The sequence below is a fragment of the Microcaecilia unicolor genome, chromosome 5 (assembly GCF_901765095.1).
Source record: "Microcaecilia unicolor chromosome 5, aMicUni1.1, whole genome shotgun sequence".
Lineage (NCBI taxonomy): Eukaryota > Metazoa > Chordata > Amphibia > Gymnophiona > Siphonopidae > Microcaecilia > Microcaecilia unicolor.
Window position 1 is genome coordinate 284,774,618 of NC_044035.1, and position 16,526 is coordinate 284,791,143.

The 16,526-nt window shown below is 44.1% G+C and overlaps 1 protein-coding gene across 1 annotated transcript in view; it reads right to left on the reverse strand.

Moving 5' to 3' along the window:
* Window positions 1-2,531, reverse strand: part of PROS1 (protein S) — an 81,710-nt gene extending 79,179 nt beyond the window's left edge. The window contains exon 1 of the mRNA XM_030204250.1: window positions 2,232-2,531. Coding sequence (XP_030060110.1) covers window positions 2,232-2,301 — 70 coding nt within the window. The 5' untranslated portion in view covers window positions 2,302-2,531. The remainder of the gene's footprint in view (window positions 1-2,231) is intronic.
* Between the last annotated feature and the right edge of the window lie 13,995 nt (window positions 2,532-16,526).

The window sequence follows — 16,526 nt, forward strand, 5'->3', positions numbered from 1 at the left end:
GGACACCCAGTTATAGAACTGAATACTGCAGATAACTGGATAATTTCCAGCTCTGCCTGCACTCCATCTCAGTATTGCCCCAGCATTATCCGGATAGCGCTGAGGCGGTCTGGAATGAGTATTTGCGAAATAACGAACTATCCCATAGGTGTGGCATAGGAGAAAATCTTCAGAAACCAGGCTCAGACTATGCTAAGAAAAAGGACAAGCTCCAGACACGTATTATGCCGCTCAGAACACATCCTGCCGGCACCCTGTGAAGGCTGGACCACATTGTTTTTCCTACAGTCTGAGCAGGATCTGAACTGATTACAAATCACCCCAGTTGCATAATTAGTTTTAAAGCTCCCCTACACTGAAGGCAGCTTCCAGACCATTAATGTTACTGGTTTACATTTTGTTGTTTTGTTTTTTTGCTTTTTTTAGATAGAATACTCTGAGGAAATTTTAACAATTTTAGCAAGAACAAAGAGCCTCCTGTTGCTCAAAGGCCTATAGCGAAAGAGGTCCTCTACCAGTCTTTGAATGAAACCCACATCACAACTGATGCATACTTTGGTTCCACCATTGAAGAGGTCAGTCAGTGCTCACAGCTGCAGCTTTGTCATATACAAGCTGAGGCAAAAAAAAGTAACCTCCTAGAGTTTTATGCTGTTTTCTCTGCAACCACTTGGAATTTCAATGTGAAATTTTACAGCTTTATTTGTTGTTACTATCCACGTTTATATGCTGAGTGGAATGAGATTATCTTTAAACACGGCAAAGTTAGACTTTTTAGGGTGACCACCCAGCAATTTTCAAGCATTCAAAAATGTTTTCACTGGAAAACTACCATTATTTGGGAAAATAAACAACAGGGTACCAGCTTACTGTTAATGGCATCACAGTGACATAGACTTTTATCTGGGGAGCATTGATGGAGGCCTATCATAAGCTCCATTCAAAGTTGCATACAATCGCTGAACTCAAGGAAGCCCTGCAGATGATATGGGATAGCCTGCTATTGGAACAAGGCAGCTAAGAACTTCCCAAAGCAACTGAAGGCCTGTGTTAAATCTGAGGGTGGACACTTTGAGCATTCACAGTGACTGCAAGATTCTGACACATTGTTAATTGTATTGTTTGAATTATTTTACTGCGTTTTTAATGTACAAAAATCACTTGGTAGTAACATTAAAATGTCAGTAACATTAACATAACTTAGGATAATTAAATGTCATTTAATAGTAATATGTAAGTATGATGACTAAATAAGTACATAAAATTTCTCATTGAAATTCAAAGTGGTTGCTGAGAAAATGTCAAAAAACTCTAGGTTTTATTTATTGTTTTGCCTCACTCTGTACTTCTCTAGAAAACTGTTTATACTTCCCTGCAACAAAAATGTTTTTCTACAGATAGGTATATAAAATTAAGAGCTGCTAAGTGAACCAGTTCCAAGAGGAAGACTTGTTGGCCGGTCCTGGTTTTGAACTTGCATCCCAAAGCAGTGTGGGATTTGTAGTCCCTGATTCTGCCCATTGACGTCAGTACTGCAGGTCCCAAAATGAGCCACAATGGGGTTGTCAGAAATCCAGGACTGGTTTAAAATCTCCCTCCCGGAACTGGATAACTTAGCAGCTATGAAGTTGAGAGTTTAATTGAATAAGTTAGCATAATATCTCCTCACCAGACTGTTCATCCTAAGAGTTATGCATGCACAGTTTACCAACATTAGGAAGGTTATGGGGGTAATTTGATAACTTGGTGCCAAGATGTAGGTGGCATAATGGGCTATGCTTAGGGTGCAACTAAACAATTATAGAATACTAGGGCAAAGCTGCATTGGTGTGCTATAATCTTGATGTGCCCACTTACAGGTCAATTGCTGGCATAAGTTGGCTTGCTTTAAGTGCTCCATGTAATAATGTGCACAACTAACAATATTCTATGAACCCGATAGTCAGACCATGGATTTTAGCTGGGCTGACTCCCACAGTCGATGCTGAACTCAGATATTCAGTCAAAGATAGGCCTATTTAAGCGGCCTAATCTGGCCACCAAACAGCGTACGAGTCACTGAATATCGGCAAATAACCAGTTATATCATGCAAAATAAATGGTTATCCACTAAGCAAGAACCAGCAATAACAAGCCCTCAGCTGGCTACCTGTGTTCCCCTAGCAAGCAACAAACAGGCAAATAGAAAAAATAAAAATCCCTAGAACAGGCCTCTTAAAAAGGATACTTACATTTTTGAGCATCTGTCATGGTAATCCCTATGAGGAGGCAAGTAAGACATGCAGCCCAATAAACCTTCATTCTAGCTCACAGAGAGTGGGACAGGGTACGGAGACAGCTTTCCCCCCTCTGTGCTCAGCTCTCTCTGGATCTCCCTGAGTTTTCTGTGGATGTGTCTCAGGGTCCCTCTCACTTGAATCAACAGGGCTGTGTATGCTTTGAGCAGTAAGAGAACAGAGAATGAGGCAGTCTGTAAACAGTCAGGGGAAGTGTTGCAGGGGAGGCTGAACCCAGGCCCCATGATCTTTGGACATTTCCCAGGCAACATTCCCAGAACAATGCAAAACACTGGAGACCTTGGCCAGGCCCCTTAAAGGGGCAGAAAAAGCTTTAGCCTCAACTCCACCCCTGGACATCTTTGTCAGAGCAATATCCAGACTTCTCATGCAGCTTTTGATCCTCAAATTCATACTTACGAATTGTATTTTGCATATTGTCAACAAAATCCCTTATAGACAGCTTTGAAAAATTAAGAAATAACTAGTGTTGCTGGGAATTAGCAAATATATTCCTATAAATATTAATATATTTTTTCACATTTTTTAATGGAAAACTTGCAAGCCTTTTCAGAATTTAAACATCGTTAAATTGCTAAATTGTCAGTTTACTGTGACCTGTCATATACATTCCACAATTTTTGATGTTTGAAATAATAATAGGGTGCTTTAACTGATTTTATTGAGCTGTGACTTACATGTGTTATGCTTATTACTGAGTTGTAATACATAGGATACAAATGTTTTACATAAACAAACTTACCTTATGGGTGTAATTTTATAACAGGATGCCTGAGAAGTCCAAATAAACGTATAATTTATATGGGCAACCTATCTGTCTTTATAAAATATGCTCCCAGAAACAGCCCGAAAAGTGTGTGTGTGGGGGGGGGGGGGGGGGGGCAGGTACTTTAACACTTGGATCCCAGTCGGTCCTTCCTGTTGGTCATGTAAATAGTGATGTTCAGCAGCACCATAACAGACATCCTGTGGTTACTGACAACCATAAAATTATTTACCTATCAAATGGTTTGGTAAGTTGCCAAAGGGCCACCAGGCTTTAGATCTGCTGGTCTTTAGTTTATTGTACAGTTACAAAACAAGTTTGGAATGGTTTATATCTATATTAGCTATATCTAATGGTTAGAGAAGTGGGCTGAGAACCACGGAAGCCAGGGTTAAAATCTCACTGCTGCTCCTTGAGTGCCTGAGCAAGTCACTTAGGGTTCCTTTTACTAAGCTGCGGCAAAAGGGGACCTGCGCTGATGTCAGTGCGTATTTTTGAAGCGCCGGAAATGGCATACACTGTGGGTGAGGACTACTGCCAGGCTGCTGCAATGAGTGAGTTTAGTGAGTGGTAAGCCCGCATTGGGCTTACCGATGCTTAGTAAAACACCCCCTTAACTATCCATTACCTCTAGTACAAACTTAGAGGATCTTTTACTAAGGTGCGCCTTAGTAATAAAAACCCCATTAGACTGTAAACCTCCAGGGACAGGAAAATACCTGTTGTGTACCTGAATGTAACTTATCTTCAGCTACTACTATTTATTTATTTATTTATTTATTTATTACATTTGTACCCCGCGCTTTCCCACTCAAAGCAGGTTCAATGCGGCTTACATAGTAATTGGGATTACAAAGTATTGGTGGAGAGAAATAAGTTCAGTATTATCGGAGTAATAAAAGAAATAGGAATGTAGAAATGCAGGGACGAGGGGAGTAGGAGAAGTATGAGCAAGGGTAAGTGAGCAATTGGAGGGTAGATGAGGCGGAGGGGAATGGGCAAGAGTGAAGGGAGTAGGAGAGGTGTGAGTAAGGGTAGTGAGCATTGGGGGAGGGGTCAATGAGGCGAAAGGGGATAGAAACAGGGGATAAGCAGGGGAAAATGAGGCGGGAGATGTAGTCTAGGCCGTTGTCATTGTCTCCTGGATATGTGATGAATAGATGGGTTTGTGGGAATTAATCTGGATCGTTTGGATAGGCTTGCCTGAACAGATGGGTTTTTAATGATTTCCGAAAGGGCAGATGGTCACTGAGTGATCAGATTGGTCTGGGGAGGGCATTCCAGAGTTGGCTGCCTAAGAAGGAGAAGTTGGATCCATAATAGGTTTTATACTTGAGTCCTTTGCAATTGGGATAGTGTAGGTTGAGGTAAGTTTGTGAGGTTGTAACATGTTCCTGGTGTTGCACTTTCAAATTATAGGTTGCCAAAAATGGTTTGGGCAGTCTGAAGTTTTTTCAGGATGTGTTTCTTGCAGCCCAAGAAAATACCGTTGCAGTAGTCGGCGTGGGTAAGTACTGTGGATTGCACCAAGTTCCGGAATGTTTTCAGGGGGAGATATGGTTTTACGCATTTCAGTATCCACATCATGTTGAACATTTTCTTTGTAATGGATTTTGCGTGATCTTCGAGCGAGAGATGATTATCTAATGTCACGCCGAGGATTTTTAAGTTGTCAGATATGGGGATTGTGGTGCCTGAGATGTTAAGGTTGGTAGGGAGGAGCGCGGAGTGCTGGGAAGAGAGGATTAGGCATTGCGTTTTTTCTTTGTTCATTTTCATCATGAAGGCGTTGGCGCAAGAGGTTAAGATGTGCATGCCCAAGGATATTTTGTCGGAAATTTCAGTTAGATTAGATTTGAAGAGAACAAATATGGTGACGTCATCAGCATATATGAAAGGGTTGAGGCCATGTCTGAATAGAGCTTTTGCTAGTGGGATCATCATAAAATTGAAAAGGATTGGGAATAGAGGGGAACCTTGAGGTACACCACAGTTTGGTGACCAGGGAGATGAGATAGTTGAGGTTGATTTGACTTGGTAAGATCTCGAGGTGATGAAGCCTTTTATCCAATTAATGATGTTTCCGCCGATTCCAAGTTTATCCAGTAGTTTGGTTAGGATATTGTGATTTACCATATCGAATGCACTGGATAAATCGAATTGTAAGAGGAGGATGTTGTTTCCAAGTGAAATTTCCTGTTTGAATTTGGATATTAGGGTGAGTAGGACGGTTTCTGTACTGTGGGCTGAACGGAAACCCGATTGCGATTCATGTAGAATGGAGAATTTTTGTATAAAGTCTTTTAGTTGGGAGGTCACCCTGTTTTCCAATAATTTAATTAGCAAAGGGATGGATGCGACTGGACGATAGTTGGTGACATCACTCGCTGGTTTCTTGGGGTTTTTAGGTATTGGTGTAAGTAGTATATTGCCATGTTCTGTAGGGAATGAGCCTTGTTGTAGCAGGAAGTTTAGGTGGGAGGTAAGATCTGTGATGAAGCGTTCTGGGGCATCTTTCATTAGATAGTTTGGACATGGGTCGAGATGGCAGTGAGATTTGCAGAGCTTGGTGATTGCCATAGAAATTGTTTTAGTGGTGAGGAGGGTGAAATTTGTCCATGAGTGGTCAGCTGGGAGTTCATCTATGTATGGGTCCAATTCGTCAAGAAAGGTATCGATATTTGCACAATCTTGGGGTATCGTGCTGCAAATATTGGTAATTTTATGGCTAGTTGGTTTGCAGATGGGTAGTTTGATGGTGATGATGTGATGGGGTTTGGTGAGTAGATTTTTTATGAGTTGGTATTGTTTTTTCATGTCTGTGCCGCTGGTTATAATTGTTTGTGTGTAGTAGGATCTTTTAGCTCGTTTAATGGCATTTTTGTAATTTCTGTATGACTGCTTCCATACATTGTAGGTGAGGTTGTTTTTTGATTTACTCTATGTTTTTTCTAGTTTCCTGGTTTGTGATTTCAGGTTTTTCAGTAGGTCGTTAAACCATGGTGATGGGTTGCACTTACATACAGTTTTAGTGCGTAGTGGGACTATTTTGTCCAGTATAAGTTTGCATCTGTTGTCCCATTCTGTTAGGAAGTGATTTGAGTCTGGTTGGATAGACCAGTTATTGTAAATTTGTTCCCAGAACCTTTCCTTGTTGATCCGTCCTCTAGTGATGATTTTTGCAAGGTCTTGTGTTTTAGGCTGGCCATTTTTTTGCCAGTGTAAGAGTAGTGTTGATTTAAGGTGATCCGACCAGGGGGTGACAGACCAGTTGATATCGGATATGTAGATGTTTTGGTCCGTAGAGAATTTGTAAGAGATGATGTCGAGCGAGTGGCTTTGCAATGGGTAGGTTGACTAGGAAGGAGGTTGAGGTTACAGAGGTGGAGGAGGTCTTTACATTCATGGGTGCAGGCGGAGTTGGAGTCTTCTAAATGTATGTTTAGGTCTCCGATTAGTAGTACATTGGAATTATTGATGCAGGCGCTTGGTATAAAGTCCATGAAGGTGGATTGGTTGTTGTTCCAGTTAATGGGAGGTCTGTAAAATAGGATACAAGTTAGATGATCAAATAATGTAGGATTATGAAGTTTGATTAACGCAATTTCAAGTTGTGGTGTAATGGTTTCAGAAATGTTCTCAGCGGAGAAGCTTGATTTGTAGATGAGCGCAATGCCTCCACCTCTTTTTTCTTTTCTTGCCCAGTGTGAGATTTTATAGCCAGGGGGGCATAGATCGAGAATGATAGGATCATTTGGGTCACGGACCCAAGTTTCTGTGATGAATAAGAGGTCAAGATTGTCTGACCTAATCCAGTCTGTAAGGATTTCAGTTTTATTAACTGCTGATCTTGCATTGATGTATCCCACGCGGATGGTTAGGTATGGCTCGTCAGTCAGGGTTGATGGGTGGATATTAATGAGTTGTCTTGTTATAGATGTTTTGGGATTAGGTGAGATGGACTGTTTCCTGCAAAATCTATCTGTAGAGTCTATGTAAATAATGGCCAAAAACCAAGCAAGGCCAGGCAAACATCTTTCAGTACTGGAGGCTGGATTCAAAAGACCTTATGGAAGGCTACAGTTCTCTCAAGCAGAATCCTAAACCACTCCTAGGCAATTCAAAACTGTTTAGAGGAAGCCACGTGGGGGGGGGGGGGGGGGGGGGGGGGGGGGCTCAGCACACTTTGATCAGAGGGAGAGATCAGTGCACAGTACACCAGAGAGTTATGAGCTAAATATCAAATCCAGTACCAGGCATAATTGGAAAATGTGGGATAAATGCCGTAATAAAAATTGTGAAGTAATATAAAACCATACAAAGTAACTTAGGACCTATAGAACAACTCTAGTATACCATAATAGAACTAACATCTAGGAATCACAGAACAGAGGGCCTATCTAGGAAAATGGAGCACTGTAAATTTTGTAGTGGGTACTAGAACATCAGTACACCTACTGGAAAAACTAAACAATCTGGATTAGTACAGATTGATCCTACATAGAAATTCAGTACTTAACAGAATACCTGGCCTCTTTCACACACACAGATCCTCACCAAATAAGTAACCATAACATATAAATAGAAATATGTGGTAAATTGAATGCTTTTTTCCCCCTTCCATTATGGGACTAACAGTATATTTCAATGGTAATGTATTTAATTCTTATTGTAATTCATTTTCAAAATGTAATAAAAATAAAGTTAAAATAAATAAATAAATATGTAAACAAAAATTAATCTGAACCAACCAAGAAGCCATACTCTGCATATACTGCAACACCAGAGAAGTAGAAACAGCGACATGTGTCCCCTTGTACTGTGCAAAACAAAGACAGCAGCTGCAAATTTCAAAAACTGCCACATTCCAAGCACTACATTAGAAATTAACAGATACAAATAAAACAAACAAACAAAAAACAATATAAAATAAGGTGATATGATTTTATTGGACTAACAATACATTTTTTTACTACCATTCAAAGACCAAAACCTCTTTCCTCAGCTCAAGGTAATATAATGCTTTTATGGTATACTGTCCTGACCTGAGGAAGGTGGTTTTGGCCTCTGAAAGCTGGTTAAAAAATGTATAAAAAGGCATCACGTAACATTTTCCAATTTTTGTTTTATTTTTCTTAACCTTTAGAGTAGATAAATATGGCTACCACATTACTTTATCCTGAATTAAAAATAAAATTATTGTTGTACCTTTCTTGTCTGGCCATTTACCCCCCTGTTTACTAGCCACACTAGCGGCTGGCGGTGCGGTAATGCCGCGCGGCTTAGTAAACATGGGAGTTAGTTTTTCTGACCATGTTGGTCCTAGTCTCTGGTTTCAGCTTTTTGTTGTTGCTGTTGTTGGTCTTCTTTTAACTCACTTGCCAGGGTTTTCTGTCCATTTATCTTTTTTTCTCTCTCCTGTCTTCTTCATTTCTTCCACTGCATCCATCTTTAACACTCTTCTTTCTCTTTCAGCTTTCTTCTATTTTTCTGCCTCTATATCCATTTAGATTCCATTCATTCTTACTATCCAGCCTTTAAGCTTCCTTTTTTCACTGAATCTACCTACAGCTTTCCATATCTTTTCCTCACCCAGTCCCATCTATTCCCCTTTCTCTTATTCCCCAGTCTTCATTAACTCTTCCCTCTCTCTTTTTGTCATATAACATCTTCTTTGTCTTTCTCTCTCTCTCTTCAGTCCCCCATCCATGCAGCATCTCCTCTGTCTGTCTCTCCCCCACTTGCCTGCCATGCAGCATCTCCACTCTGTTTCTGTCTCTCTTTCCTCCTGCTAACCAGCATCGCCCCATCTCACTCTCTTTCTCCTTATCCAGCATTGCCCCATCTCTCTCTCTCTCTTTTCCCCATCCAGGATTACACCCTTTCTCTCTTCTCCTCCATCCAACATTGTGCTGTCTCTGTCTCTTTCTCCCATGCCTCATTGTTCTATATCTGTCTCTCTTCCATCCCCCAATCCAGCATCCACCCCCCAATCCAGCATCATCCCATCTACCTCTATACCCACCCACCTTCGCCCTGTCTCTCTTTCTCTCTCGCTCTCTTCCTCCCCATCCAGCATCAACTCATCTCTGTCTCTCCTCCCCCATCCAGCATCACTCTGCCTCTCTTTCCTCCCCCAATCCAGCTTCACCCCATCTATCTCTTCGCACCCAGCATCGGCCTGTCTCTCTTCCCCACCCAGCATCATCCCATCTCTCTCTCTTCCCCGCATCCAGCATCACCGTCTCTCTCTCTTTTCCTCCCATCCAGCATCACTCTATATCTCTTCTCCCCCATCAAGCATTACCCCATCTCCCTCACTCTCTCTGTCTCTCTCACACACACACATACACACACTCTCTCTCTGCTAACCCATTCGGCATTGTGCTGTCTCTTTCTCTCTTCCCCCAGTCCAGCATCACTGTCTCTCTGTTTCCCCCAATCAAGCATGAGCACATTTCTCTCTCTCTCTCTCTCCCTCCCCCCCCCCCACACAACCTATCTTATCCCTCCTTTCTCTCTACCACCCATATAGAGAACCCCAGCAGTGCCAGATGTAACATCGTTGCAATTCAATGAATTAGTCCAGGTGTCTAAGGAGGAGGGATGGGAAAAGGCTGCCCTACAGAAGGAAGCTGTGCCCTATAAGCAGGACATGGCCCATCACGGAAGAACAGATGGAATTGTGGAAATATGCAGAGCTGAAGAACTGGACATGAAGGTTATTGGGACAGATACTGATACAGCAAAACTATCAACAGACAAACCTAAACAGCCCATAGCTCAGTTAGTCTAGATGGCCACAGACGGCTCTGGTCCACCATAAGGCAACCCTACAAAGAGGTATCCCAGGGTAACGGGAACTATCCCCAAGTACTGTGCGCAGAGGGTAATAGGCATCATGACACCAGGGGCTCAAAAAGAAAGTAGAAGCACTGGATAATCCGCCTAGTACAATGGCAAGGAATGATCCCAGAGGAGTATTGGACACCGGGCCAATGAAGTTACTGTGAGTAACTAAACAATACACCCAGAATACATGTCCCACCGATTCCCCCTAGGGAGACCAAAGGCAACAGTGCAACACTGGAAGGTAACAGACGCCCCTCAAAAACTCCAAAAGGCCACTTCCATTGAGAAGACTTAAAAATATTGGACCAGAAAACCGCTCCTACTGTTACCAGGAAGCTACTGAGAAACAAGGGGGTAGGAGTCCCTGAGCCCCCCGAATCGGGAAGGCTCCCCCTTAGTGTAATGGACCAGAGGGCCGGCAGCTCACTGCAGTGGAAGAGCTTTTGCTTAGTCTCAAGTAATGGGAAGTGGAAAGTGAAAGTCTCCGCGAAACCATGAAGTAATGCACTCTTGCCTCAAGAGCACCACCAGCTCAGACAAAACTGCAAGAGAAAGGAACTAGAACCCAGATAGGCCTAGTCAGTTGAAGAAGCTTGCAGTCAGTGTCCTAACGCTTTCCTAGAGAGCAGAAGCACTGGCTGAAGGACGCATAGGTTTTTTATTTTTTAACCACACATTAAGCACCGGCAAAGGCACCGGTTACCATGGGAATCTGGCAGGACAAATGGGAGATTAGCCAGCCCACAGTAACCCAGAGAAGGAAAATACCTGCTCACCAGCATCAACAGACCTGCCGAGTCTCCTGCATTCAGCGGGAAACTCCCGTTTTGGCGGGTCATCTCCCGCATTCCCGCCAAAGCAGAAAAGACAACTGAGACACATTGTGCCAGGGGATCAACTGCCACCACCGCCGCTACTTCTCTCTTGATGAGCAGCTGCAGGAAAACAAGAAAAACAAGCACGGGGCTGCAGCAGCCTTCAGGCATGCGCTGTCGGCTCTACCGGTCCTCTGCCCCCGGAACAGGAATTTGATGTCAGTGGGTGCAGAGGACGGCAGAGCCGACAGAACATGCCTGAAGGCTGCTGCTGCTGTGCACTTGTTTTACTTGTTTTGCCGGGGCTGCTGCTGTGACATCGGTAGAAGCGGCAAGGAAACACGGCTATTGGGTGGAAAGGTTAGGGGAAGGGGGAAAGTGCATCGAGAGGGAGGCAGGAGGTGCTAAATGGAGAGAGCAGAGGAGAGAAAAAGAAAGAAGAGAGGGGATGCTGGATGGAAGAGGAATATATATAGAGAGAGATGAGAGGAAAGATGGGGAAAGAAAGAGGGGACATGGAAAAGGGCAGAGGAGAGACAAGCTGCTGGGGAGAAGGAATGGGAGCAAGGGGGAGACCCTGGCTGGTCAGATGGAGAGAGAAAGAGGAGAAATACTGGATGAAAGGAGGGAGAGAAAGAGGAGAAAAGCTAGAAGAAGGGGGCAGAAAAAGGTAAGATGCTGGATGGAAGAGGGGTACAGAGAGAGAGAGATGAGTGGAAAGATGGGGAGAGAAAGAGGTGACATGGAAAAGGGCAGGAGAGAAGCAGCTGGAGAGAAGCATGGGGAGAAACTGGGGGAGATCCTAGCTGGTCAGACAGAGAAATGCTGGATGAAAGGAGGGAGACAGAGGGAAAATGCTGGAAGAAGGGGGCAGAAAGAGCGAAGATGCTGGATGGAAGGGTAGGGAGAGAAAGAGGGAAAACACTTGAAGGATGGGGGGAGCAAGAGGCAGTGGCTGTCACGTCTGTGGCCGTGACCCCTCTCAGACTCACCTTGTTTCCTGTGGTCAGCTTCTGAGCTGGCTTCTGTCTGTTCTTTGTGAGTTAGTTCTGTCTCTGTCTCTGTGTATTGGCTGTATTAGATTGTTGGTGTGCTGTCACCTGTTCCAGATTTCAGCTCAGTCCAGTCCGGATCTTCCAGGCTGCCCGACCCTTAGTTGCTTGGTGATTGTTGCACCTGAGTCTCAGCTGCCTGCTGGGCTTATTAGCCATTTGGAACCTCTCTGCCTTTGCCTTTGCATTGCATCTAAGGCCCTGGTATGTTAGTGCTTGTTGCTCTGCTGCCTAGTTTTGAATCCTTGCCTTGATTCTTGTCTGTTCTTGCCAGTCAGTGTGTAGTTAGATTAGGTTGTAGTTAGTTTGCTAGTCTTGTCTCTGGGCTTTAGTTTTGTGTTTAGTCCTTGTCTGTTTGTATCCTGCTGGCTGCTCTGCAGCTTTTAGTTCTGTGTCTTGTTAGTCAGTGTTTTGTTCCCTGTTTCAGTGGCTGCTTTCAGCTTCCTGTTTCTGTCCCCTAGCTTGTCCTGTCCCTGCCTGGTGTTGTATTGTCTAGCCCAGTTTTCTGCCTTGCTGCCCATGTTCCTTCCTTTCCCCTCTGACACTCAGTCCCTGTGCTGCCTAGCTGTTATCCAGCTCCTGCCCTGCCCTGCAAAGTCCTGTCGGCCACCTGAAGCTGGGAGCTTAACTCCTGGTGGAAAGTGGCCAGATAGAGGTGAAGCCTAACTGTTGTCAGTGTTCTGCCTTGCCCCTGGTGTGGGGTGGTTTTGCCTGCCACTGCCGCACCTCGGCAGTGGCCCAAGGGCTCACAAACCAGTTTCCAGCTTTGAGTACGTGACAGTGGCGTACCAAAGGGGGGGCGTTCCACCCCGGGTGCACGCCGCTAGGGGGGTGCCGCGGCGCGCCTGTCAGCTGAGTTCGCTGACTTTGCTAACTTCGCTGCAGCTCCCTCTGCCCTGGAACAGGTTATTTCCTGTTCCGGCTGGGGCAGAAGGAGCTGCAGCGAAGTTAGCGAAGTCAGCGAACTCAGCTGACAGGCGCACGCCGCGGCACCCCCCCCCCCCAGCGGCGTGCACCCAGGGGGGGTGTCATTTCGCCGGGGGGGGGGGGGGGCGCATTGGCGATCCACCCCGGGTGTCATGCCGGCTAGGATCGCCACTGGCAAGAGGACATGCTGAATGGAAAAGGGTAGAGAGACAGAACTGGCTAAAAGGAAGGGGGGATAGAGGGAGACAATGGATGGAAGGATTGGGAGATGGTAGATGGGTGGAAGGATGGGGAGAGATAAAGGGATGACACTGGATGGAAGGGTAGGAGAGAAAGAGGGAAGGTGCAGGATAGGGAGAGAAAGAGGAGATGCTGGATGGAAGGATGCAAAGAGAAAGGGGGGAGACACTGGAAGGATGGGGAGAGAAAGAGGGGAGATGCTGGATGGAAAGAGGGAGAGGATAGAGTTATTGAAAGACTGGGAAATAAGAGGAAGGGGCATGGGGAGAACAAAAGTGAGGAAAAGATGAAAAGCCATAGATACATGAAGTAAAAAGAGGGAAGTTAAAGAATGGATAGTAAGAATGAATTAAATCTGAACAGAGAGAGAGGCAGAAAAATAAATTGAAGAAAACAAAGAAAAAGGCGAAAAAAATGACAAATGGACAAGAAACTCTGGCAAGAGAGTTAAGATGAAGGAAAGCAAAATCAAGAGACTGGGGCCAACACAATTAGAAAAAGTAAGTGGCCAGACAACAAAGGTACAGAAAATAATTTTATTTTAAATTTAGGATAAAATAATGCGGTAGTTGTGTTAATAAAGGTTAATAAATGCAAATAAAACACAAAATAGAAAATAAGGTGATACCTTCACTGATTTTACAACATTTTTGATTATCTTTTAGAGACCAGCACTTCCTTCCACAGGTCAGGAGGGGATACCATAACAGCATTATACTGTCCTGACCTGACCTAAGGCAGGAGGTTTTGGCCTCTGAAAGCTAATTGAAAAGGGTATCAGGCTAGTAAATAAAATATTTTCTGAAATGGCCATGGGATTGAGGTGTACCAGGAAGGAGCCATGTAGAGTGGGTGGAGCCAAGGCAGAGTGGGATGGGGATGGGGATGGGGGCATGTACTAAAAATCTCCCTCTCAAAAATTGGGACCCCTTGGTAGCTCTGTACGAGCCACAATTCCACCCGACGGCAGGGCCACGCAGCCACCAGAGAAACCACAGAAACAGGTAAACCAGGTCACCCTCCTTAACCGCTGAGCCCAAGAAGGAGTTCAAGAATAACGTAGAACTCCAAAGCATACGAAAGGGCTCTCCAGTAACACACAGAGTTCACCTACCTCATTTAGAGTAAGTGAGAAAAAATCAGCATACCTGCAATTCCAAAGAGCAAATACCAGGAAAAGAGCCATCCTAAGCTCGCTCTGTGAAATCGCCTCACAAGAATGGAGCATGGCTGGAGGGAGGGGGGAGAGACCTAGGCTGGGGATGAGGGACCCGGCCCACCGAGTGTCATCCAAGCTCAGATAAGTTCCAAACAGAGCAAAATCATCCAGCAAACACCCCCTGCTCGACCAATAGCCAGAACACCCAGGTTAAGAGCTACAGCAAGCCAAGCAGGAGCTGCACTGTTCTCCTACCATCCACTTGAAGATAGAGAAAATAATGAACAAACTGCACAATACCCTTAAGGGCGATTTACTTGGAACTACTTTCTCTGTCTCCATCCATTGGTAGAAGGACATAACCTATTCATCCTGGATTGGTCTGGTATAGACAAAAAGGAAACATACACATCCACACACACACACACACAAGGAGAGAAATTTTAAAAAATCATTGACTGAGGCATATGGGCTATTTGAAAATAGTGTTGAGTGTTGCCATTCAATTGGGCCAGAGAAGCCATCGTTGATCGATGTTATGCTCCTTCCTAAATGGACCCTGACGCCGCTAGAATCAGCAACTAATATAGCAAAACGCTGGCCAATGTCGGTAGAGGAAGAGGAGGCTGTGGCAATCACGAGAGATTTATTTACAAGCTAAGTCATTTGTTAAATATCACTTTTGATTGAGATATGGACAATGACAATTAAGGATTAAATGTTATGATATACCAGTAAGGTTTCTAATACTTTACCTCACTTACGTTCCATTTTTCTTCAGCTTTGCATTGAGAACTTTGGGGTGGTTTTTTTCAGCCTATGATGAGGAATGGATCCTCTTAAGACCGAATGATTGGTCACCAGGATCAATGGATGCTTGTAAGATCGTATAGATCCTAAGCACCTTGAGGCTTTTTTCCCCCCTTAAATTTTCAATATGTAGTCACATTTTGTGGCTTTTTTCAGCGTTCCCTTTCTACATAAAGCAGTGGGAGGTATTGATTGTGTATATGCTATTTGAAAATTGCCCATCCCTGCTGTAAGTAAAAGTATGTGCTGATGATTCTTTTAGTTACTGTGACAGGCATTATTATTTTGGAACCTGGCCACCATAGGCAACCACCTAGTCTGAGTATTGGTGAAGCTGGCCTGGTTGCTGGAAAAACAGTGCTCTGGGTAAGGGTTGTTTATGGCATCCCTGTTCCCTTAAGGGCTTGCACGCGCACAGCCACAGACTGACATAAAAGAGTGGAATGGCACTCTGGGTAGTTGCCTTTTTTGCCCACCCTTTCCGAAAAGCAGGCTGTCCTGCCCCCATGCACTCAAATTAGGATTGCTCACTCACTCCTTATTGATTTAAACAGACCAAGGCCAGCATTAGAGGGTGACAACTAGTGTAGTTGCCTTGGTCCCCATATCACAGGAGGCCCAAGACCTCAATCTTGAGGAATAGCCTGAAAACGGGATTTGGGGCATACTCCTCAATTTCTGCCCTGGACCCTTATATATCTAATACTGTCTCTGAAACAAGCTAATCTGGACCTGGGTATGTAGTTCTGATTTACAAATTCTCCAAACAAAATCAGAATTACCTATCTGAGCATAAAATGAAGAAAAGTCAAGCCATGATCAGCTGACTTGAAATGAGAAAACTATTATGATTCTCCCTCTGTCCCTGCTGGACCATAGCCCCCATTTGTTCACAGTTAAGAGCAGACAGTGCTTTTTTTTGTAGAAAAAAAGGTGCCGGTACTCACTGTGGGCAGAGTCACCACATATGACTCCACCTGTATTGTAGCCACACCCACATTTGCCACACCCCTTATACCAGCCATAGCGCATATAACCAGACATCATTGAAAATATTATACTAGTATAGGAGAAAAAAATAACGTTATTTTTTTCATTATAAATAATTTCTGTAAGCTGTTACAGCTCCAGTATACCCAGTGCAAAATAAGACAGCAGATGTAAATTCAAATTGGACATATTCCAGACACTAAAATGAAAATAAAATGATTTTTTCTACCTTTGTTGTCTGGTGACTTTGTTTTTCTGATCATGCTGGCTCAGTATCTGATTCTGTTGCTATCTGTCCTCTTAACTCAGTTTCCAGGGCTTCATTTCCATTTATTTCTTTACTTTCCTCCTTTCTTCCTCATTTCTTGCCTTACATCCGTAAGTAAAAGCTGGGTCTTCCGCAGACTTGACTGTCTAGTGGATCCAGCTTCTGCATCCATGTGCAGTTTTTCTCCTGTCTTCCTTTTCCCTCATCTCATCTCCTTCCTCACTCTTCCCTCGGATCCATCCATGTCCAACATTTCTTCTCTCTCCCTTCCCTCTCCTCCATCCACCCATGTCCAGCGACCCCTCCGTCCCCCCTGCCATCCACCCATGTCCAGCGATTCTCTCTTCCCC